This window comes from Solanum stenotomum, chromosome 10, assembly GCF_019186545.1.
Source record: "Solanum stenotomum isolate F172 chromosome 10, ASM1918654v1, whole genome shotgun sequence".
NCBI classification, from domain to species: Eukaryota; Viridiplantae; Streptophyta; class Magnoliopsida; order Solanales; family Solanaceae; genus Solanum; species Solanum stenotomum.
The window spans coordinates 2,809,941-2,833,717 of record NC_064291.1 but is presented as its reverse complement, the minus strand read 5'-3'; the positions used below and the strand labels follow the sequence as shown (position 1 = coordinate 2,833,717).

General features: G+C 31.4%; 2 protein-coding genes and 1 pseudogene across 2 annotated transcripts in view; 2 read left to right on the top strand and 1 right to left on the bottom strand.

Annotated features, from left to right (window-relative positions):
- Positions 1-5,728: 5,728 nt before the first annotated feature.
- Positions 5,729-8,513, bottom strand: LOC125841843 (UDP-glycosyltransferase 74G1-like; annotated as a pseudogene).
- Positions 8,514-15,756: 7,243 nt separating this feature from the next.
- LOC125841499 (UDP-glycosyltransferase 74G1-like) overlaps positions 15,757-23,777 on the top strand; it is a 10,632-nt gene continuing 2,611 nt past the window's right edge. The window contains exons 1-3 of the mRNA XM_049520646.1: positions 15,757-16,398; positions 16,706-16,980; positions 21,463-21,707. Of these exons, the coding sequence (XP_049376603.1) occupies positions 15,757-16,398; positions 16,706-16,980; positions 21,463-21,707 (1,162 nt within the window). The remainder of the gene's footprint in view (positions 16,399-16,705; positions 16,981-21,462; positions 21,708-23,777) is intronic.
- Positions 20,326-23,777, top strand: part of LOC125841496 (UDP-glycosyltransferase 74G1-like) — a 20,762-nt gene continuing 17,310 nt past the window's right edge. Inside the window, exon 1 of the mRNA XM_049520644.1 lies at positions 20,326-20,980. Coding sequence (XP_049376601.1) covers positions 20,339-20,980 — 642 coding nt within the window. The 5' untranslated portion in view covers positions 20,326-20,338. The remainder of the gene's footprint in view (positions 20,981-23,777) is intronic.

Sequence of the window (23,777 nt, the reverse complement as noted above, 5' to 3'; positions counted from 1 at the left end):
GCCTTCATTTTGCTTCCATTGATAGCCATTTTTGATCGTCTATATACCAGTAAGCCTTAGCCACCCATTGCCCCTGAATCCATCGGCAAATTTGTTCTTAACATTACAAATTTTCTTTCAATACCAACAACTATCATATGGAGGCCTGTAATTCCACTAATCTTCCCCTTTCAGATAGACATGATTAACCCATTTAACCCACAAATTATCTGCTTTATTTGCAATATTCCATACATACTTTGCAATTGCTGTCTCATTCCAAATCATACAATCTATGACCCCCAGTCCTCCCTCTTTTTTGGACATACACACTATATCCCAGGCTACTAATAGTGGCTTCGTAGTATATACTTGCCCACTCCATATAAAGTTCCTGCATATTTTAGTGATGTCTTTTAGTACCCTTTTTGGCAGGACAAACATACTAAGCCAATATGTATTCATATGCAATAAGACTGAATTGACTAGTTGTACTCTTCCTGCGTAGGACAAATTCCTGGTTCCCCATACTTTTACCTTCATTATCATCTTTTGCACCAACATTTCACAATCTATGGCTAATAATCTCTTTGCTATTATTGGAACTCCCAAATACTTAAATGGGAGTTTACCTCTAGTGTATTCGGTGAGCTCATACAAGTCCTCAACTATTGTATTCTCCATATTTGCTGTGAAGATATTTGATTTCTGTGCATTTGTTTGTAATCCCGAACTATCAGAGAATGTTTTCAATCCACATAACATGAGAACTACTGATTGAAACTCTCATTTACAAAAAATAAGCATATCATCCGCAAAGCACATATGATTCAGTTTGAGTCCTTTGCATTTTGTGTGGTATGTAAACCCTTTCTGTTCAGCCACCCAGTTCATCACTCTTGTGAAGTATTCCATACATATCACAAACGGTAATGGTGATATGGGATCACCTTGCCTTAGTCCCTTTTTTCTTATGATGTTCCCATAAAGTCCTCTATTTAACGCTATCTGATATTGATGAGTACTGATACATTTCATGACCCATTTGATGAATTTACTAAGGAAATTGAGTCCATACAACATCTCTTCCACAAATCCCCATTCTACTGTATCATAGACTTTCCTGAGATCAATTTTTAATTAAGCAGCTTCTGGTGGTGTTGTTCCTATTATACATCCTAACCAGGTCTTGGCAAAATGTTCTGCACTATACTCCTACCTGCCACAAAAGCACTCTGGTTGCTAGCTGTAATACCCAACAATACCTTTGTCAGTCTTCCACACAACATCTTAGAGATTATTTTATAGATGGCATTGCAACATGCTATTGGCCTGTAATCTCCCACATTTTCAGCATGTATCCCTTTTGGAATTAGAGTTATCAATGTATCATTAACCCTTTTCAACATGTTTCCATTTCCAAAGAATTCTAATACTCCTGTTGTTACATCAACACCTACAATGTCCCAACTATCCTTATAAAACTGACTGTCATACCCATCAGGTCCCGGAGCTTTGTCCTCTCATGTCTCCTGTAGTGTTTTTTTTTACATCTCTAGAAGTAAAAGAGGCTATTAGCTGAGACTTTTGGTCTTCTGTTATTATGTGACTCCTCTTTATTATACCATTATTAGCATGCTTCCTCCCCACATTTGCCGTCCCAAGTAATTCATTATAGTAATCTATGAATTCCTTACTGATCTCCTTTGCATTTGTTAAATATGTCTCTTCCTTGTCTTTGATGGTGAAAATTCTATTCGCATTTCTCCTTGCTTTGAGAAAATTGCGATAGAATTTAGTATTTTGATCCCCTTCGAGTATCCAATTGATCTTACTCTTTTGTTGAAGATAATTATCTCTGATCTGCTTTTTTAAAATACACTCATTTGCTATCTCCCTCTCTTCAGCAATCAGCTTTTTGTTATAAGGATTTCGCTGGATCCTTTTTTGACACTGTATAAGTTTTTCCATTATTTCCTTTGCTTGTGCTTCAACATCTATGAATCTCTTCCTATTAAGCATTTGCAGGACTGGTTTCAACCTATTCAGTCTGTCATACAGTTGAAACATTCGTCTTCCTCGACTTTCTATTCTCCAACTATCATGTACCTTTTCTTTGAACTCTGCTGCCTTGCTCCACATATTAAAATATTTGAATTGCTTCATTCTCGATTGTTTTGCTCCCTCCCATCTTATAATAACAGATGAATGATCATAGAATCTTTTATTCTTATAGTGAACCTCTGTTGCCGCCAAGTCTGAATTAACTAGCACCACCCTGTTAATTCTGCTGTACACCCTACTTTCCCCAATTTGCTTATTACACCAGGTAAAGAAAGCTCCAGTGGATTTCAAGTCTTGCAGCCACAACTTCCCACACAATTCCTAAACTCTCTTATTTTTGTCGTGAATATAGGACTTCTTATTCTCTCATTGTTGTTAAGTACACAATTGAAGTCCCCCATTACTGCCCATGCTCTATTCACTTGTCTCCATAATTATTGTATTTCCTTCCACATATCCCTTCTTAGTGCTTGATCATTAAACCTATATACCACTGTCAGATTATATTTATGCCCCGTACTCTTGTGTTTCACTCCAACATGTATTAACTGTTCTGTAACTTTCATGATATCTACTTCAAACATTTGTGGCTGCCACAGTATCCAGATTCTAGCACTCGAATGTGCAGAGAGATTAGTTGTGAATGCCCAACCCTTATACAGATTAAGAGAGGTTTGTTGAGCCTTAGCCCTCTTAATCTTGGTTTCCAGGAGTCCAAACAATCCAACATTGGAGTTTTGCATGAACAAGTTTATCTCCTTTTGTTTGTTGGCTTTCTTTAGACCCATGGCATTCCAAAACCCCATTCTATCCATGGGGAAATAATTCCTCGCTCCCTTATTTATCCCTGGGCTTGCACTCAATCTTCTGTTACTGGTTGTCGTTTGTTCCTGCTGATCTCCTTTCTCTTTTTGCAATACTTCAAACGTGTTTGCAATGACAGTTTTCCAGGCTGAGTCCTATCCCTGTTTGGGGTCCCTTCTATCCTCCCTACTGCATATGTCTTCTCCCTTGAGTTCTTCTCATTTTCACTTTGTCCTACCGGTTCCTTTTCCTTCTCAACCATTGTATCCCTTTGTTGTTTTTTACACTCAGTCGTGTCATGTCCAAAATTTTTGCATCTTGTACACATTACTGGCTTCCATTCATACTCTATTTTTTGCTCTATTATCTTCCCCACTACATTTTCAAACCTTACTTCAATAGGGTACTCCTGATGCAGAGGCATTTTCACAAGTATTTTTGCAAAGGTTAATCTCTCCATGTGCATGGTTGCTTTATTTGCTTTTAATGGCTTACCCACTATCCCAGCTATTTTTGTAAGTGTTGTCTTCCCCCAGTATTTTATATCTAGGCCAACCATACGAATCCATATTGGCACCTTGTCTACTATTTCTTTTGTAATTTCAATATCAGGCTTCCATGGCTTCACCACAATCGAGTTTCTGTCAAACATTTGCACTCCTTCCTCTACTGCTTTCCCTCTATCCATTTCATTGCAGAATCGTACCAGAAATACTCCTCTATTGACCTGTGCTATTTTATCAATTGCTAGGATTTTCCATATCCGTTTGAAATAGCCCTCAATTATCGACTATGGTGGGTTTGACCCCAACACATAGCAAATCATTGTTGTTCACCAATAATCAACCTCCTCTTGTATATCCTCTACTGTAAGTTTAATATTTCCCTTTACTTGTTCCTTAGTACTCAAATCAAAACCCCATATTGGTTGTACCCTTCATACAATGCTACTCCATGTACGTACCTGGTTACTTTTGTCTCCCTGATACATCTTCTCAGCTTCTTCTTCTACTATATCTGCCCAAGATGCCTTTCCTGAATTATATTTTCCTATCTGAGTATCCCCCGAGCTTTCATTTCTTCCCAATGGAATTCCCCTCAGAGATCCTATTGACGTGTTCTCCATTGAGCTACTACCCAGCTCCAATGGGGTAGTCCCTTGCAATACCTTCACATTTTTTGTCTTTTTAGTATCTGCCATTTGGGGAATACCCTGCTTCCCTATCTCAGATTTCTGGGTACCTGTTTGGATCTGTTGTCTTCTCCCTTCGGTCTTGGATTTCCTTGCCATTTCAGCTTTTGCCGAGAGGAGCTCACTTGGCCAGAGACAAGGAGCTCATTGACTCACTTTGTTTCATTCTTCATACAAGTATAACTTAGGGTTACTTAAGATGATGGTTCTAATGTGTAGTAATGACTTACATGATGATTATGCTTGTATCTTATGCCTTTTATTCTATAGTTCATAATGTTTCTCAAACTTGGAAAATGCATGGTTTTCAACCAAAACGTCCTTATTAGCATGATTTTTGCATGACTATCATATTTAGTACATATTTGTGCTAACCCATATTTCTTCTACATTTTTCTACAAAGTGTAGGTTCTGGATCTTAAGGTGATTTCTTGGATTAAAGTTTGAATTGACTATTCTCTAAGCTTTTGGTGAGTCCTCAAGATTCGAGGACATATGAGAGTCTTTAGTAGTTTCTTTTATGTCATTTTATGTTTCGGACTATGTTGAAGGGTTGTTACCCTATCTTTGATTCAAAAGTTGTATTAGATGGCCATGTGAGACAAAGTTAGACTTCCACTGTTTTTAAACAAAAACTTCGATTGTTTGGATAAAAATTTTAAATTCGGTACCATTTTCTTATGTCTTATGTTATGAATGCTATGAGGCTTGTGTGAGGCTCTTCGGAGTCTTGTATGCCGTGTTACATCCGGGGTGTAGACTCGGGTCGTAACAAACATGATCTAAAACAATTATAATGACACTGTATTTAAAAAAAAAACTTTTCAACTTTGTGATCTAAAACAATTTATTGTTTAATTTGATTTGTCGACTATTTTTGAAAGACACTTAAACCGCATTAAAGACTTAACAACAATTCTTGAAAATAGTTCAATTGTGATATCCTCGGAAAAAATTGTAGGGTTCGTTGGACTAGCTTTCTAGATGTACTAATTGAAAGAGCTACTTATATGGACATATAATCAATCACCTACATGTTAAACAATAAAAACAGAATAAGATTGGAGCATTGAGTTGATATGACCTTGATGTGGAAATGACAAAATTAAGCAAATGTACTTTCTGACTAGTCATTTTTTTTAAAAAATGGATGGGAAAATAATGTAGTAAAAATGTGGTTCTTATAGCTTTTTTGACAGAGTTAAAATGTCCAATTTGGTTCAACATGTGCTACGACGTAAGAAAATTATAGGGGTTGATAATTAGTTTACTCGAAAATAGAAAGTGTTAGTTCTCTATTTTACTAGAAAAGATGCGGTGTTGTTTGGCCATAAATATATTCGAGAAAAACTTAGAAATTAGTGTTCAATCATATAACTTATTACTTAGCAATTATATTTCGTAAATTAAATAACCCAAGTTCTTAAGTTCTAGAAACAAACTAAAACTTTTATTGTTCAACTTGTATATACAGACAATTTAGCGAGTTTTTATACTTTTGTTGTAGTTTAACATGTTGTAGCATGTTATCTGTCTTGTTTTCAGGTTATTAGACAGTTATCTGGAGTTGTCAAAAAAGATGAACTAATAAAGTAATAAAGGTTTGGAATTACATGTCATCAATAATATCAACATTACATGACTTATATCAATAATATCAGCCACTTTGCTACTTTTTATTTTCTTACTTAGGAAATTGTCACTAACTTGGAAATAAATTCTTCAATGTTTTTATCTGAACTTCCACCTTCATCCACAACATTTCTAGCCAATTCTCTCCATTTCTTGGCATTTTCCCTAATCACTTTTCCTTTTTCTTCTTCCATCACTAGTTTTATACATTCTTCTATAACTTCTCTTCTAACTATCCCTTTTTCATCTTGTTTGGCTCTAACTCCCATCTCCCAAACATCTTTCACAAGCTTTGCATTTGTTGGTTGATCTGTCCATTGTGGCATTGTCACCATTGGCACTCCCAAACTAATTGCTTCCAAAATCGAATTCCAGCCACAGTGCGTCAGAAAACACCCTGTTGATTTATGTTCCAACACTTGTAATTGTGGACACCATGACACCACTAAGCCTTTATTATTGTCACTTGTCAACTTTAGTTCCTCTAAAAAGTTCTTGGGAAGTTTGGATTCTTCAGTAGACCTAACTACCCATAAGAAGTTGTTGTTGCTATTCTTCAAACCCCATGCCAATTCTTCCATTTGCTCAGTTTCTAAGTTGGTTATACTTCCAAATGATACATACACCACTGAGTTAATTGGTTGATGATTTAACCAATTTAGGCATTCATTTGTCATTGGCTTGAAGACACTAAGACCATACTCTTTGTCATCATGTAGTCTCTTGTCTAAGTACATTGATGGTATTGTTGGTCCAATTGTCTTGATTGGATATATCTTGGACGTATAATCAATTACCTACAAGCAAAATAAGATATATCTTGNTTTATACTTTTGTTGTAGTTTAACATGTTGTAGCATGTTATCTGTCTTGTTTTCAGGTTATTAGACAGTTATCTGGAGTTGTCAAAAAAGATGAACTAATAAAGTAATAAAGGTTTGGAATTACATGTCATCAATAATATCAACATTACATGACTTATATCAATAATATCAGCCACTTTGCTACTTTTTATTTTCTTACTTAGGAAATTGTCACTAACTTGGAAATAAATTCTTCAATGTTTTTATCTGAACTTCCACCTTCATCCACAACATTTCTAGCCAATTCTCTCCATTTCTTGGCATTTTCCCTAATCACTTTTCCTTTTTCTTCTTCCATCACTAGTTTTATACATTCTTCTATAACTTCTCTTCTAACTATCCCTTTTTCATCTTGTTTGGCTCTAACTCCCATCTCCCAAACATCTTTCACAAGCTTTGCATTTGTTGGTTGATCTGTCCATTGTGGCATTGTCACCATTGGCACTCCCAAACTAATTGCTTCCATTTGCTCAGTTTCTAAGTTGGTTATACTTCCAAATGATACATACACCACTGAGTTAATTGGTTGATGATTTAACCAATTTAGGCATTCATTTGTCATTGGCTTGAAGACACTAAGACCATACTCTTTGTCATCATGTAGTCTCTTGTCTAAGTACATTGATGGTATTGTTGGTCCAATTGTCTTGATTGGATATATCTTGGACATATAATCAATTATCTACATGTCAAACAATAAAAACAGAAAAAGATTTCATGTAAATATATATATTTGAATATTTTGTGTTGGGTTTAAGTAAGGCGCGAATTGTGAAATATGAATTGAAAAATATGGGAAACTAAGTGTTTTCATTTTCCCCTCATATGTAGAATAGAGGAAAAAAATTGTCATTAAATTAGGAAATAATTTCTTTAGCTCTGGAAGGGTTAAGAAAAATGTGTCCTATCACATTGTCGTCGTCGCTCGGCTTTGGTAAATGATTGATTAACAATATTTAGATAAAATTTATTTATCAGTCTCATTTTTCTAAAAAATAATTCGTAGAACTATTTATTAATTGATTTAAGAATTATTAATTAATTAATTCGTTAAATATTTTCAAAAAGGACATGTTCCTTCCGAATAGATATTTCCTTCCCAAAAAGACACCATGCATGTTCTAAACATATGAGTCACACCTATTCAACTAAATCATTGGCTATAAATAGTGAGGTTTATATTTCTGCATCAAATTTTTCCATCTTCTACATATATTTTCTTACAAATAAAATCGAGTCTTTGAGTGATTTTGTTGTTGACTTCTAAATTTGCTTAAGTTATTGAAGTTTAAGGTTCCACTACTTCTTTAACAAGTATATTCGTTTTTTACTGGGAGAAAATAAAAAATCCGAGGTACAAAAATATGTTACCTCTTTCTCCAACTCATAGAAGCTGTTAATTAGGACCCAATCCACTTTGTCAAGATTTGAGAATTGATTGACTAACATTTCAAGTATTCTTTCTCCTTCAGGATTAATAACAAAAGTAGGTACATCTGATGCCTCAATTGTACTTGAAAATCCAGGAATTAATATTTCTTCATCATTTTGAGTAGGTGGAAGTTTTATTACCCCTTTATGTACATGGTAATAAATATTATCCACTGCACAATTTTGTGTGAAAAATGCAGCACTAATTAATCCAAAATTATATACTATGCAATTTACAGGACATCCACTATTTGCCAATTTTTGAATAAGTTGAGCCAGAGTATCCGAACCAAACTTCTTTGAATCGTGTTGTGTAGGCTAAGAAATTTTCTGCTTGGTAGATGCCACCATCGTCGTAGCCATCAGATATGGTCTCGATTGACATAGAAGTTGATAATTCATTCATGTTTTTCAAGAAGGATTTCGTGGGTGCTATAGTGATTTTGATACGTTTGGATTGTAAACGTTTGGAGAATTGAAGCATTGGGTTGATATGACCTTGAAGTGGAAATGGCAAAATTAAGCAATGAGCTTTGTGACTAGTCATTTTTTTTTTCTCAATGGATGGGAAAATCATGAAGTAAAAATGTGGTTCTTATAGTTTTTTTTTTGACAGAGTTAAAATGTCCGATTTGGATCAACATGTGCAACAACGTAAGAAAATTATATATAAGGGTTGATAATGAATTTATTCGAAAATGAAGAAATCGTCGTTCGTTAGACAATACCTATTGTGTTATGCACCTTGTATGTTGGTTAAGAAATCAAGATTAAATTTTCAACTACATATAAGTATTCATCATAAATGCATCAATTACCTGAAAATATAATTTTACTTAATATGTAAAGGTGCAAGAGTTACGTGTGAAATGCTTAAAAAATATTTGATCTATCGGCTAAGTGGTTTAATTAGTCACTAACCCCATCACTTAATTACTCTTATGTAATCCATCACTAATTAATGTTTCTAAAATACTAGTGAGGCACGGACTAATTAAATTTTTGATTGTTCGATATTTTTTTTTAGTTTTCAAATTTTAACCAATGATTATTATTCACTCTTAACTTTATACATAAATTTTCGTCAATTAAGTAATTTTAGTCTTCTAAAATACTTGATTTTTATAAGTGAAATAGCAATTTTATTTTTCTTAAAAGAGAGTACATAAAGAATTTTTTTTAATAAAACTTGATTTCCTTCTATTCATCATTTTAATAAGTTTTTATTTATATATTTAATAGATGAATCTCATATGCACTTTTGTCTTATTTTCTCTTTAATTTTTCTTATCACATCGCAACATTAATATTTTGACAAATTTAAAATTTTCCTTTTCCTTTTGATTATCTACCCTTTTTAATCTGTTTTCCTATTAATAAACGAATAAAAATGAGAGAAAAATCAGAAAAGAAAAGAAAAAAATAAATAGAATAGTTGGATAAAAAGTTATCCAAAAAATAAAAGAATATTTGCCATAGAAAGATGGCAAGTCAACATTTTAGAATCACTGCTTAAGTTTAGTTAATTAAAAAAAAATCATAAAATGATATTATTTCTATAAATATAAGTATATCTCTAAATATGCTTCTATTAATAAATATTATTTTTAATAATTAATATAATTTTGAACAATAATTTTTGCATTAGCTTATTTTAAGTAGCACAAAGTCTCTAAATATATACCTACTTGACTTTTCATTTTCAGTGTGATAGTTATTCCAAATATACCAACTTAACTATCCATCCTCCAATATAATTATTCTAAATACCTGCTTAACTTTTCTCTTCCACTTTAATAGTCGTTTATTTTATAAAGAAATATTATTTGCGGTTAGTAATTATAGATATTTCTATCATTTGTGAACATTTTTTTTAATTTCTATTTACCTTATTTTTAAAAATTGAAGAGTCTAAATATAAGCTTTTATTCAATAGTAAAGAATCATTTTTTTAAATCTTTATAACATAAAACCTTTTATTATTCTTTTATAATTGTTCATTTAATACTTATTTTATGTATTTTAAGCATAATATCTAACAAAAGTATTTTTTCACTTTTTTGCAATGAAGGAAAATGATAATTCTATATCACCAAGAATTATTTGCAGAATAAAAATCATGTATCACCATTTCCTTTTTCTAAAGAAGTAACATGCCGAGAAATTACTTTAATTTTTTATATTCAGCTGAAGTAATCTTTGAAGTCTTCAAATTATATGTAGCTCATCTACTATAAATAATTATTTTGACTTTAAAATAAGTCGTTTCAAAAAGGTTCTAAGTGGTGTTTGTCTAGTGATGCAAAAATTAAACTATAAGAAGATCTTATGATTCGATATATGAGAAATTATATAGGTGCAAGAATCGATAGCTTCATATGAATTAACAGTTTTGGATAGTAAAATGAATTGTAGTGTGAATGTCCAATACCTATCTGTTTGACTAATTGAGAGAATTAACGGAAATCTGAAATCTTCGATAATCCAATGTCATCCATCAAATGTGTTTATGCAAATATCTATTTTAAACCTTTTTACGATATAAATTGAAAATATCAATAAAAAATACATTAAATTAAATTAGTTATCTCATTCGATATTCGATGCTCATTCAAATAAATTTCATGTGTAAACAAGTATCTTATTTAAGGATAATATTGTTTGATAGGCTAAATTAGATTCTAATTGACATGAACTTATACAAGTACATATAGATGAAGAAGTGGAAGAACATACGATATCATAAATTTTCATAGCTCACGCATATCCTTGCCATATCATATATCACAAATTATTATTTTTGGCTAAATGCATAACTGGCAAGGATTTGAAGTTAATTAACTTATACAATTGTATACATTATATAACTCCCCAAATGGTTTTTAAGTTCTCCATTATCATATGGAATAAGTTATCCATTATTTACTCATTTATGGTGAATTAAATAAGGAAGAACGTGACATTTCATTGGTCTTTATTGGAAGAAAAATACTTTAAGGATATATATTAAACTTAATTAAGAGAATTCAATGAGTGATTGTTGAGCTTTTTACATAGAATATAAATAAGAAAAATAGAAAAATATGTCGAAAAAAAGATAAATGTTAATGGTGGTCTTAGAGAGGTGTCACATCACATTTTCTATATTCAACTTTATATATATACATATAGAGAGAGATATTTTTTATTTTGAACTCATACATTTTAAGTTCTGACCCTACTTCAAATTTTAATAATATTTAAAGTATGTTCAGGACAATTGTAACACAAAATTTGCGTCTAAAAAATATTTCAAGACAATCAAAATAATATTATTTTTGTCTCAATTTATATGACTCATTTTTTAGTGCGTCTCAAAAAGAATTGCACATTTCTACTTTTAGTAGACCACAAATTTTTTAAAAAAATTCTTTAACTTTGTGTCAAATCAAACTAAGTCAAATAAATTGAGACAGAAATTATGTGATAAATTTGTATTTAATTTGTTGAAGTTTGTTATTTAAACACTTGACAACAATATTTGATATAAGTCATCAAATCTATCACGTAAACTATGTGATAAATTTGTTGACGTATGCCATTTGAACACTTAACTAACATTTGATTGATCCTTACATTAACTTGATAGTCAATTATAGTGTCGGAGTCAGAAATTTTATGAAGAAAGTCTAAAAATAATGATATGTGTCTGTCAAAATAAAATAAAAAATATTGTGTCATTTGAGAATCAAACTTGGAACTCCTTAATTTAAATGAATACCTATTATCACTACACCAAAAACATAACTTTTGTTAAAGGTGTCTAACTTTAAATATATATCTTTTAAATGTAGAATTTAACATATACATACAATGTAATTTGTTGATGAAGGATGTTCAGCTGGACACCTTGGGATAGCTATAGCTACGCCCCTCACTTTCATGTGATATGTTTTTATTTTGTCCTTGATTTTGATCACTTTACGTACCATATTATTTGACACATGTACATTGACATGACTCTTGAGCTAATGAAGTGCGTTTTAAAACTCAACTAGATGGACTAATTTAATGAAATTTAACATTAAATTCACATACGATGAACTTAAGTAACAAATTTAATTATATTAATCTGTAATATTTAATTCAGATTAATATAATTATTTGAATTTAAACGTAATTTAATTATTTTACGAATTTAAATTCAGTAATTAAAATTTGAATGTCTACACTCTACAACAAGACATTACAAAAAGGCATCTTCTACACACATACATGGCAAAATTCTTAATGATAGAATAATCGTTTTTTAGAAACATTTTGGATTATTGTAGCTAGGGGTATACATGGCCGGGTTGGTTTGGGTTTTTCAAATATCAAATCAAACCATTTGTGTCGGATTATTAAATCTAAAAATCAAACCAAACCAATAAAACTCGGGTTTTTCAACTTCGGGTTTTTTCANCATGGCAAAATTCTTAATGATAGAATAATCGTTTTTTAGAAACATTTTGGATTATTGTAGCTAGGGGTGTACATGGCCGGGTTGGTTCGGGTTTTTCAAATATCAAACCAAACCATTTGGGTCGGATTTTTAAATCTAAAGATCAAACCAAACCAATAAAACTCGGGTTTTTCAACTTCGGATTTTTTGGGTTTTTGGGTTTTTTCGGATTTTTCCGGTAAAGTATTCATACAAACATATAATTTACATGTACTTGAAATATTTCTTTAGTCCTACCAAAATACAACTATCTAAGGTGTTTCTTAAGAAAATAACACAAATATTATATGAGTAATGATACTAAAATATCCAACAAAAAAAAATAATAATAAAATCGTGTAAAATAAATATTTCAAATTAACAGTCATAATGAAAATGATCATAATTTAAAAGTACTTAATCATGCTAAAATAAATTTAATAAGTATTAGTTACATGACTAAATATCAAAGGAAATTAAAATTAGATTATGTATTTGAATAAACCAATGTAAAACCAAAGAACAAATATTCAATATTATTATCATTCTTAGTGTTGAATTGATTTTCTTTTTGTATTAATATTAATTTGATTTTGATTTAAGCTTTATTATAATTATTTACATCTGTGGACTATAATCTTTATTGAACCATTCAGAATTCTAAGTTTCAAACTTGAAACAATATATTAAAAGATAAAAACTATGAAAAAGTATAAAAAAAATAAGTAATATTTTTATGTATAAAATAAAATTTTAAAATTATATATATAATGTCGGGTTGATTTAGTCTCAGGTTGGTGTTTTTAGTTAAAACCAAACCAACCCAAATATAGTCGGGTTTTTTTCCCCAATACCAAACCAAGTCAAACCAATCACTAGTTGGGTTTTTTTTCTCGGTTTGCAGTTTGGTTCGATTTTCGATTCGATTTTGTACACCCTAATTATAGTTGTTCCCTTCAAATCATGTGACCTGCTTATGTCACTGCATAATAACATACTCAGTGAAAACTCATAAGTAGAGTTTAGAGAGGGTAGAATGTACGGAGACTTTGCTACTACCCCCTGAAAGTAGAGATGTTGTTTCTAAGAAACCCTCGGCTAGAGTCAAGAAGAAGGAGATTGTGAAGAAAATATAGAAAGTAACAAGGAAACATTGCAAAGTCTACCAAAAGGAAGCAAAGGAAACAACAAAATAATGCAATAATTGAAACACAATAAACAACATACTAGGACAGATTACTGAAAAGAAGAATAAACAATGCTAAATATAAAAACAAGATTTACAATAATACAACTAATACAATGACAAACACCAACTACCTAAGCAAGACGACTCTACACTATTATATCTACTAATCTACTGCCATAATACGTGTCCTCCACACCTTTCTATCTAAGGTCATGTCCTCGATAACTTGAATTTGAATTATATCATGTCTTATCACCTCTCCTCAATACTTTTTCGTCCTATCCTTGTCTCTCCTCGTATCCTCTATAACCAACCTTTCACACTTCCTCACTAGTGCGTCTACGAATCTCCTCTTCATATGACCAAACCAACTTAGTCACACTTCCCTCATTTTATCCATCATGAAAGTAACACTACAATCATGGAAAAAGTTATCTTGCGATTTATCTCAATCAAACCTGAAATAAATATTAGAGCATAATTCATACACGGCGGAAGCATGGTCATGAATCATAAAACTTACCTGATGACCGATAACATAAATTAACATGAAAATCAGAAAGCACAACTAACATGTTGAAGCTTTCGAAAATCTCATTTAGAGCTTACAAATTCATGGATTTTTGGTGATATGGGATTCCGATGGATTTTTGATCGAAATTTTTTATAGGCGCCTGTTAAGACCTTATTAATGACGTGAGTTGGTACGAAGGGGGAAACGTCCGCATTTTCAAGTTCTAACCAGACTTTTATTTTCACTGCTCTACTGAAGAGGGGAAAAGAAAAGTTTACAAAACACTCTTGGCAATTAGGAACCATCAATTGTCATAAAGGACAATCAATAACAATTAAAAGCCAACATTTTTGTTCTTTTCTTTTAAGAATATTTTACTTCTTTAAGAAATCAACAAAAGCGTTTTTGCTTCTCAAAATAATAATATCAATTATTTAAGAGCAAATAATTCATTTCTTGTAGAAGATCAGTATAAATTACTTCTTCCAAGATCTTTTCTTTTGTTTTTCAAATTCTTGATTAATTAATCAGGCATAGTATGACCCTCAGATTTATCATATGAGGCTTCCAATTATGATATTGATTCACAAATAAATGAATTATCATCATCATATCACAATAAATAATAAATTATTTCACTAAAATCTGTAATTGCATTCCTCGATTTAATTTTGAAATCCACCAAATATCTAATTTAATTCCTCATGTTAGAATTACCGAACTACCAATCAATCAAATCAATTCTTTTGTAAATTTACTTTATTGATTAACTAATTAATTCTTTATTATATACTTAACGTATTTCACATAATGGATATAAAATCCACCTGCATGGTTTTCACGTGAAAACTTATAAGTAATCATAAAGGGGTGCCTTCTATTTCAAATCTGAGATATGATTCTACCAACTAATTGTATTTCACTGATGTGATTTGTCATTCTCAAATCTATTAGAAATACTCACCTTTTAATAGAGTAAAATAATAAATCAAACTACATAGATTATAATAACTATATCAAGATTAAGAGTACAAGTACATGTATTGAACTAGAGAAGTGGTTTATAAATATCCAGAGCACAAACGAACATCTCTACTTGGCCTGTTCAATACATACATTATATACTAGCACAAGAAGTTGGAATATGTCCACCCCCATAATTAAGATCAAATTATTTAATCTTGTGCTACAATCATCAAGATATTTATCCCACTTCTTCTTTAATTGTGAACATTAATTTATAATTTATAACAACCGATAATTTTAATCTCCCGTGCATGAGTTTAAATAACTCCATACACAAAAAATCATCTCCTATATAAATAAAGGACACGCATATTAACACAATGATCTATTCGAATAAAAACTTTATTATGTATAGAAAAATGAAATAAACCGTCTTTACAAGAGATTAAAATGTAATACTACAATTTAACTACATGATTAACAGTATAACCCAATAATAAATTCATCCTAAAATTATTCCTCAATTAATTATCCCTTATCTCTAATACCAAACGATGAAACGAACCAAATGAACTAAAACTATAAGATCAGCATTTTCACTACACTATTTTCCCATCCTCAAAACTCTCCTCTTCATCAATTGTGAAGTTGCAAAAGAAATGACTACACACAAAGCTCATTGCTTGATTTTGCCATATCCATATCAAGGTCATATCAACCCAATGCTCCAATTCTCCAAACGTTTACAATCCAAACATGTTGAAATCACTATAGCAACCACAAAATACTTGTTGAAAAACGTGAAAGAATTAACAACTTCAGTGTCAATCGAGGCCATATCCGATGGCTATGACGATGGTGGTCGCGATCAAGCAGGATCTTTCGTGGCCTATGTTACACGATTCAAAGAAGTTGGTTCGGATACTCTGTCTCAGCTTATTCAAAAATTAGCAAATAGTGAATGCCCTGTAAATTGCATAGTATATGATCCATTTCTCTCTTGGGTTGTTGAAGTGGCAAGAAAATTTGGATTAGTAAGTGCTGCATTTTTCACACAAAATTGTGCAGTGGATAATATTTATTACCATGTACATAAAGGGGTAATAAAACTTCCACCTACTCAAAATGATGAAAAAATATTAATTCCTGGATTTTCATGTCCAATTGAAGCATCAGATGTACCTAATTATGTTATGAAAATTGAAGGACCAAAAATACTTGAAGTGATGGTAAATCAATTTTCAAATCTTGACAAAGTGGATTGGGTCCTAATCAACAGCTTCTATGAGTTGGAGAAAGAGGTAACATATTTTTGGTCGTTTTGGTGCTTCTTCGGTCTTTTTAACCTTTTATATAGATGTTTAATCGAAGTTACATAAAAAATGAACTGACAAAATCATATGTTCATAAGGTTGTTATAGTTTTCATAGTAGCAAGATTTTATGATTATGACTATATATTGAATGTCTTTCTTAAAGGGGGTGTGTGACGACTATTTCTTTTTAAAATAAATGTTCTAAAAGAAACTTTTAATACATGTTAGAAAGGAGTATTAGAAAAAAATAATTCAAGATACATCTTATTTTGCTTGTATTGTTTGTCATGTAGATAATTGATTGGATGTCCAAACTTTATCCAATAAAGACAATTGGACCAACAATACCATCAATGTACTTAGACAAGAGACCACATGATGACAAAGAGTATGGTCTTAGTATCTTCAAACCAATGACAAATGAATGCCTGAATTGGTTAAATCATCAACCAATTAGCTCAGTGTTGTATGTATCATTTGGAAGTTTTGCCATAGTAGAAGCTGAGCAAATGGAAGAATTGGCATGGGGTTTGAAGAATAGCAACAACAACTTCTTGTGGGTTGTTAGGTCTACTGAAGAATCCAAACTTCCCAAGGACTTTTTAGAGGAATTAACAAGTGAAAAAGGACTAGTGGTGCCATGGTGTCCACAATTACAAGTGTTGGAACATGAATCAATAGGATGTTTTCTGACACACTGTGGGTGGAATTCGATTCTGGAAGCAATTAGTTTGGGAGTGCCAATGGTGGCAATGCCACAATGGACAGATCAACCAACAAATGCAAAATTTGTGCAGGATGTTTGGGAAATAGGTGTTAGAGCCAAACAAGATGAAAAAGGGATAGTTAGAAGAGAAGTTATTGAAGAATGTATAAAATTAGTGATGGAAGAAGAGAAAGGAAAATTGATTAGGGAAAATGCAAAGAAATGGAAGGAAATGGCTAGAAATGCTGTGGATGAAGGAGGAAGTTCAGATAAAAATATTGAAGAATTTGTTTCCAAGTTGGTTACTATATCCTAAGTATGAAATTAAATAAGAGTCATAAGAAATAATTAATAAGTTGATTTGTGTTTTGCAATAATTAAGGTTTAATCATGTATTTTTCCCGTGAATTTATGAAATTACTATTCGTGTCATATTTCAATTCTCAAATACATGTATCTGGCACATCCAAATATATATATCTCGAATACATAAAGTCAAAATTAAGGTTAGGTGTGTCTGTGAGATTTCGGGCATAGGCTGGAGGGGTACTTATGCATTTTCCCGTAATTTATTTCAGATACATTAAATTTATTTCAACAAACAAATGCAAAACTTGTGAAAGATGTTTGGGAAATAGGTGTTAGAGCCAAACATGATGAAAAAGGATAGTTAGAAGAGAAGTTATAGAAGAATGAATAAAACTAGTGATGGAAGAAGAGAAAGGAAAATTAATTAGGGAAAATGCAAAGAAATGGAAAGAATTGGCTAGAAATGTTGTGGATGAAGGAGGAAGTTCAGATACAAATATTGAAGAATTTGTCTCCAAGTTGGTTATTATATCCTAAGTAATTAAGAAGTTAATTAAGAGCCATAAAAAAGTAATTAAGAAATAAATTTGTATTTTGTAATTTATTTTTCTTATTGAAGTACCAAAGTTTGACCTGAATCTTCCTAGTATTCTCCTCTTTCTATTTTTTAAATAGCAAACAACACAAATTTCACTAGTTTAGGATTAATTACTTGTCTGCATGTGAGCTTTTGATATTATAATTTGTGTCATATTTTGATTCCTAGATATATGTATCTGACATATTTAGAATATCTCCGATACATACTAAGCAGAAACATCTAATTATGTGTATTTAAATATGAAATGTAACCGAAACACATCAATTTTGAAAGCAAATTAATTATGCCTATAACGATGGTAGAGTATTTCCCATATCTTTGATCCCAAAAAAAATCCAATAAACTCAATATTCTTCCCATTCATTTGGCATCAGAAATCTTTCCATTGTTTCTTCCCTGAATTTCTTCTCCAATTCTTTTCTAAATTTCTTTTCATTTTTTTCTAGCATCATAAATTATTTTCTCATAGATACATATAATATTAACTCAAATACATGTATGTACACTTTATAAGATACATAAACATTTATATTAGATATAGGGGCGGATCTACGTTGTAGGTTTTGAGTGCTCAAGCATCCATTAATCTCGACGCGTAACACGTGAAATTAAACAGAAAATATTTAAAACTAAAATATTGAATAGTTGAGCACCCACAAGCAATAAGTCGTGATATTTGCTTTGGTTCTGAAGCTGAATTGTTGGCTCCCAACATGTGAGAACCATGATCTTAAAATTCTGGATCCGTCACTGATTAGATATATGTGTATATTTTGTCAAATACATATCTATATTTTATCAAATACATATACATCTACACTACATCAAAAATAATTTTTAGCGGCAATTAATTAACGGCAATTAGCAATCTTTGTATATGTCTCTAATGCCTTTAGTGACACTGGATTTAATGACACTTAACTAACGCCGGTAAAGACATTAGCATTCTTTATTAATGTGTCTATTTATTGTGGTTAAAAGTTATTTTTATTGTAATGCTAATCAAATACATATTTTGACCACCGACTCTTCTTCTCTTCCCTTTGTCTCTCTCCTCTCCGGCTAGATACCAACACCACCTCGCTGCTCGTCTCGTCATTTATGAATTAATTAAAATGAGTAAATTATTCTTAATTAGATCAACTAAATTAGGCCCTAATATTATTGGGAAAAAGGTCTGAAATATATTTGAACTTTGACTGAAATTGCTGTAATAATACCGAACTTTGGAAAAGACCTTTTACCCCCCTGCACTTTTTAATAGTGTATTTTAAAGGTATATATATGTCCACGTGGACAACATAAATATTGCATCATTATAAATAGTAATGTGTCCACATTACGCATATATACCTTTAAAATACACTATTAAATAGTGTAGGGGATAAAAGGTCATCCATAAAGTTTGGTATCTTAACAACAATTTCGGCCAAAGTTAGAATATTTTTCAGACCCTTTTTCCAATATTATTTGATATGTTAGGGGAAGCTAGAGAGAGGGAGGTAGACGGATGATAAGTAATTCGTTAATTAAGTAATAATAAGAATATTTTTGGATTAAACTATTGACGATAATAGCATTTTAGATCAAATTATTAACTAGGAATATTTTTATTTAATTTCACATAGTTTAAGAGCATTTTTAACCCTTTTACATAAATTCAGTTATATCAGTCCGTAATTTTTATTGGGAATAATATGATCATTTGAATTTAAGATGCAATCCAAATATTTTATGATTTAAATTCAGTAATTAAAAATAAATGTCTACAAAAAGGATGACAAAAGGCATCTTCCAAATAAATAGACTACACATGCATAGATGACCAATTAATGATATAATAATCGTTATTTTAGACATCATTTTGGATGATATGACCTGCTTATGTCACTGCACATGTTGGCAATCTCGTTTGATTAGAAACGAGTTATACAAAATTAATAATTTCGAAATTAGTTATTCCTTATCCCTCAAACCAAACAAGTATGTAAACTCGATCAACTAACTATAAGAAGAGCATTTTCACTACACGATTTTCCCATCCTCAAAAACTCTCGTCTTCTTCCTCTGGTGAAGTACTTAAGAAGAACGAAAACGATTTTCTACAAACTATTGAAACGATTCTATTAGTCAGGTACAACTTTAGACTAGATTTGATGTTTCAGATAGTCACTTGACTAATTGTTATTATCTTAGAGAGGCAATTTTTCCTTTTTATTTCAATTTTCAAATGTGAAACTTATGATATAGTTCGTATTTTTAACCTATGATTACATTTTTGCAGCCATCAATTGTGAAGTTTCAAAAGAAATGACTACACACAAAGCTCATTGCTTGATGTTGCCATATCCATTTCAAGGTCATATCAACCCAATGCTTCAATTCGCCAAACGTTTACAATCCAAACGTGTTAAAATCACTATAGCACTCACAAAATTCTTTTTGAAAAACATGAAAGAATTGCCAACTTCAGTGTCAATCGAGGCCATATCCGATGGCTATGATGATGGTGGTCGCGATCAAGCAGGATCTTTTGTGGCCTATGTTACAAGATTCAAAGAAGTTGGTTCGGATACTCTGTCTCAGCTTATTCAAAAGTTAGAAAATTGTGGATGCCCTGTAAACTGCATTGTATATGATCCATTCCTTCCTTGGGCTGTTGAAGTAGCAAAGAATTTTCGATTAGTTAGTGCTGCATTTTTTACACAAAATTGTGCAGTGGATAATATTTATTACCATGTACATAAAGGGGTAATAAAACTTCCACCTACTCAAAATGATGAAGAAATATTAATTCCTGGATTTTCAAGTACAATTGAGGCATCAGATGTACCTTCTTTTGTTATTAGTCCTGAAGCAGAAAGAATACTTGAAATGTTGGCAAATCAATTCTCAAATCTTGACAAAGTGGACTGGGTCCTAATCAACAGCTTCCATGAGTTGGAGAAAGAGGTAAGACAATTTTTGGAGTTACATAAAAAATGAACTACTAGTCGTTTTGACTAAATCTTATGTCGTTTTGATTTGAATACCCCTAATGAAAATTCTGACTGGACCACATGATAAGTCAGACTTCATTTTCTAGTCACCTAAGTTATTGTACAGAATAATCATATAGTTACATGAAATCTTATTCTGTTTTTATTGTTTGACATGTAGGTTATTGATTGGATGTCCAAGATTTATCCAATCAAGACAATTGGACCAACAATACCATCAATGTACTTAGACAAGAGACTACATGATGACAAAGAGTATGGTCTTAGTATCTTCAAACCAATGACCAATGAATGCCTAAATTGGTTAAATCATCAACCAATTAGCTCAGTGGTGTATGTATCATTTGGAAGTATAACCAACTTAGAAACTGAGCAAATGGAAGAATTAGCATGGGGTTTGAAGAATAGCAACAACAACTTCTTGTGGGTTGTTAGGTCCACTGAAGAATCCAAACTTCCCAAGAACTTTTTAGAGGAATTAACAATTGAAAAAGGACTAGTGGTGTCATGGTGTCCCCAATTACAAGTGTTGGAACATGAATCAATAGGGTGTTTTCTGACACACTGTGGGTGGAATTCGACTCTGGAAGCAATTAGTTTGGGAGTGCCAATGGTGGCAATGCCACAATGGACAGATCAACCAACAAATGCAAAATTTGTGAAGGATGTTTGGGAAATGGGTGTTAGTGCCAAACAAGATGAAAAAGGGATAGTTGGAAGAGAAGTTATTGAAGAATGTATAAAATTAGTGATGGAAGAAGAGAAAGGAAAATTGATTAGGGACAATGCAAAGAAATGGAAGGAAATAGCTAGAAATGCTGTGGATGAAGGAGGAAGTTCAGATAAAAATATTGAAGAATTTGTTTCCAAGTTGGTCACTATATCCTAAGTATGACATTAAAAAAGTCATAAGAAATAATTAATAAGTTGATTTCTGTTTTGCAATAATTAGGGCTTAATTATGTATTTTCCCGTGAATTTACAAAATTACTGTTGGTGTCAAATTTCAATTCTCAAATACAGGTATCTGGCACATCCAAATATATATATATCGAATACATGAAGTCAAAATTAGATGTAATTTATTTCAGATACATTAAATGAAAGAGATTTGCATATTTGAAATTTGCAGTTTAATTGTAATGAAATTTTTTGGACTAGTGTTATTTTGATGTTATGTAATGTACAATTTGTTTGCAAAATTTTATCTTATTTGTTAGCCTAAAAATGTTGTATTAGAAGTTTGACAAGATATGCAAAACATCTTGCAGCATAAAACCAGAAATCAGTACTCCATGGCCAACAGTAATATCAACTACTGTGCTGGAATATGTCTGGTCAACACAAGTCCAACAGGTTCAGCATAAGACAATTGTGAGCTTTGATAGAAGAAGTAGAGAGGACATTTCGATTTGGAGCGTATGCGTTTTTTAGGTTAAAAGGTTTGCAGATGAAGGCTGGGTTAGAATATTTGGGTAAGTTTACGGGTGGGTATATTGAGTTTAATTAATAGTTAGGGTAGCCAATAGAATAGTGACACGTCATTAATGAATTTGCTAATTGAGGTTATCATTTAGGTTGTTAAAGATAAGGGCAAAATAGAGCCAAAAGGTTGACGTCAAGGGTACTTTAGGCACGAAAAGTAGAAGAAGGGTAATTTTGTACTATTGCACATAGTTGAGGGGGATTTTAGGCCATTTTCCATTAAATATAAGTGAATTCATATGTGTGTGATACACGGACTCTCTCACTCATCTATCTCCTATCCTGCTTGCCTCTCTCCCTCTCTAACTTGCTTCCTCCTTATATATATTTGTATTTCAGAATGTATCACGAATGCACACTACAACAAAAATAACTTTTAGCGGCAATAAATAGACATATTAATAAAGAGTGCTAAAGTCTTTACCGGCATTAGTTAAGTGTCATTAGATCTAATGTCGTTAAAGGCTTTAGGGACATATTCAACGAGTGCTAATTGTCGCTAAAAATACATATTTAGCGGCAATTGAGCTATTGCCGTTAATTAATTGCCGCTGAAGATCATTCTTGATATAGTGGCATTTGGTATGTCCCTATATCACAATATATCTATATATAATACGCCATAATGCAAAGATTTTTATAATATTTAGTTACATTGTAACTATCTTGTTAACTTTCAACCAAAATGAGTACTTCTTTTAAAAAATAAATATGTCATTGTATGAGCTATTTATTACTCATTCCTTTTGAATTTGTTAATCTGATTTTGATCTGACACATAGTTTACAAAAGTAAATTAGATTTTCAGAAAAAACATTAAGTGATACTTGAAGTTGTCCTAGATTTTCAAAAAGACACCTTAACTTTGCGTGCGTCCTATTACCCCACAAAACATTCAAAATCACAATAAATACACATTTTTTACACAATATTTCCACTTTGGACAAAAATATCCTTTGAATGTGCAATTTCTTAAAAACAAAAAGTCGGACCCATTATTGATGTATTGAAGGATGCTTTGGTAATTTCCTATGATGAATTCGTTTTGTTTGTTTCTTTTAAATTTATTTTACTATACTAAATAATTGTATAAAATATTATGAATCATGATAATTAATTACTTAAATATTTAAAAGATATAAAAATATATAAAAGATCTGATTGACTCTTCAAATTTTACCGGTGACACATAAATTGGGATAAATGAAATAATATATATTATTTGAAAATTTCTTAGAAAGTACTATAAATTACAGTAATTAACA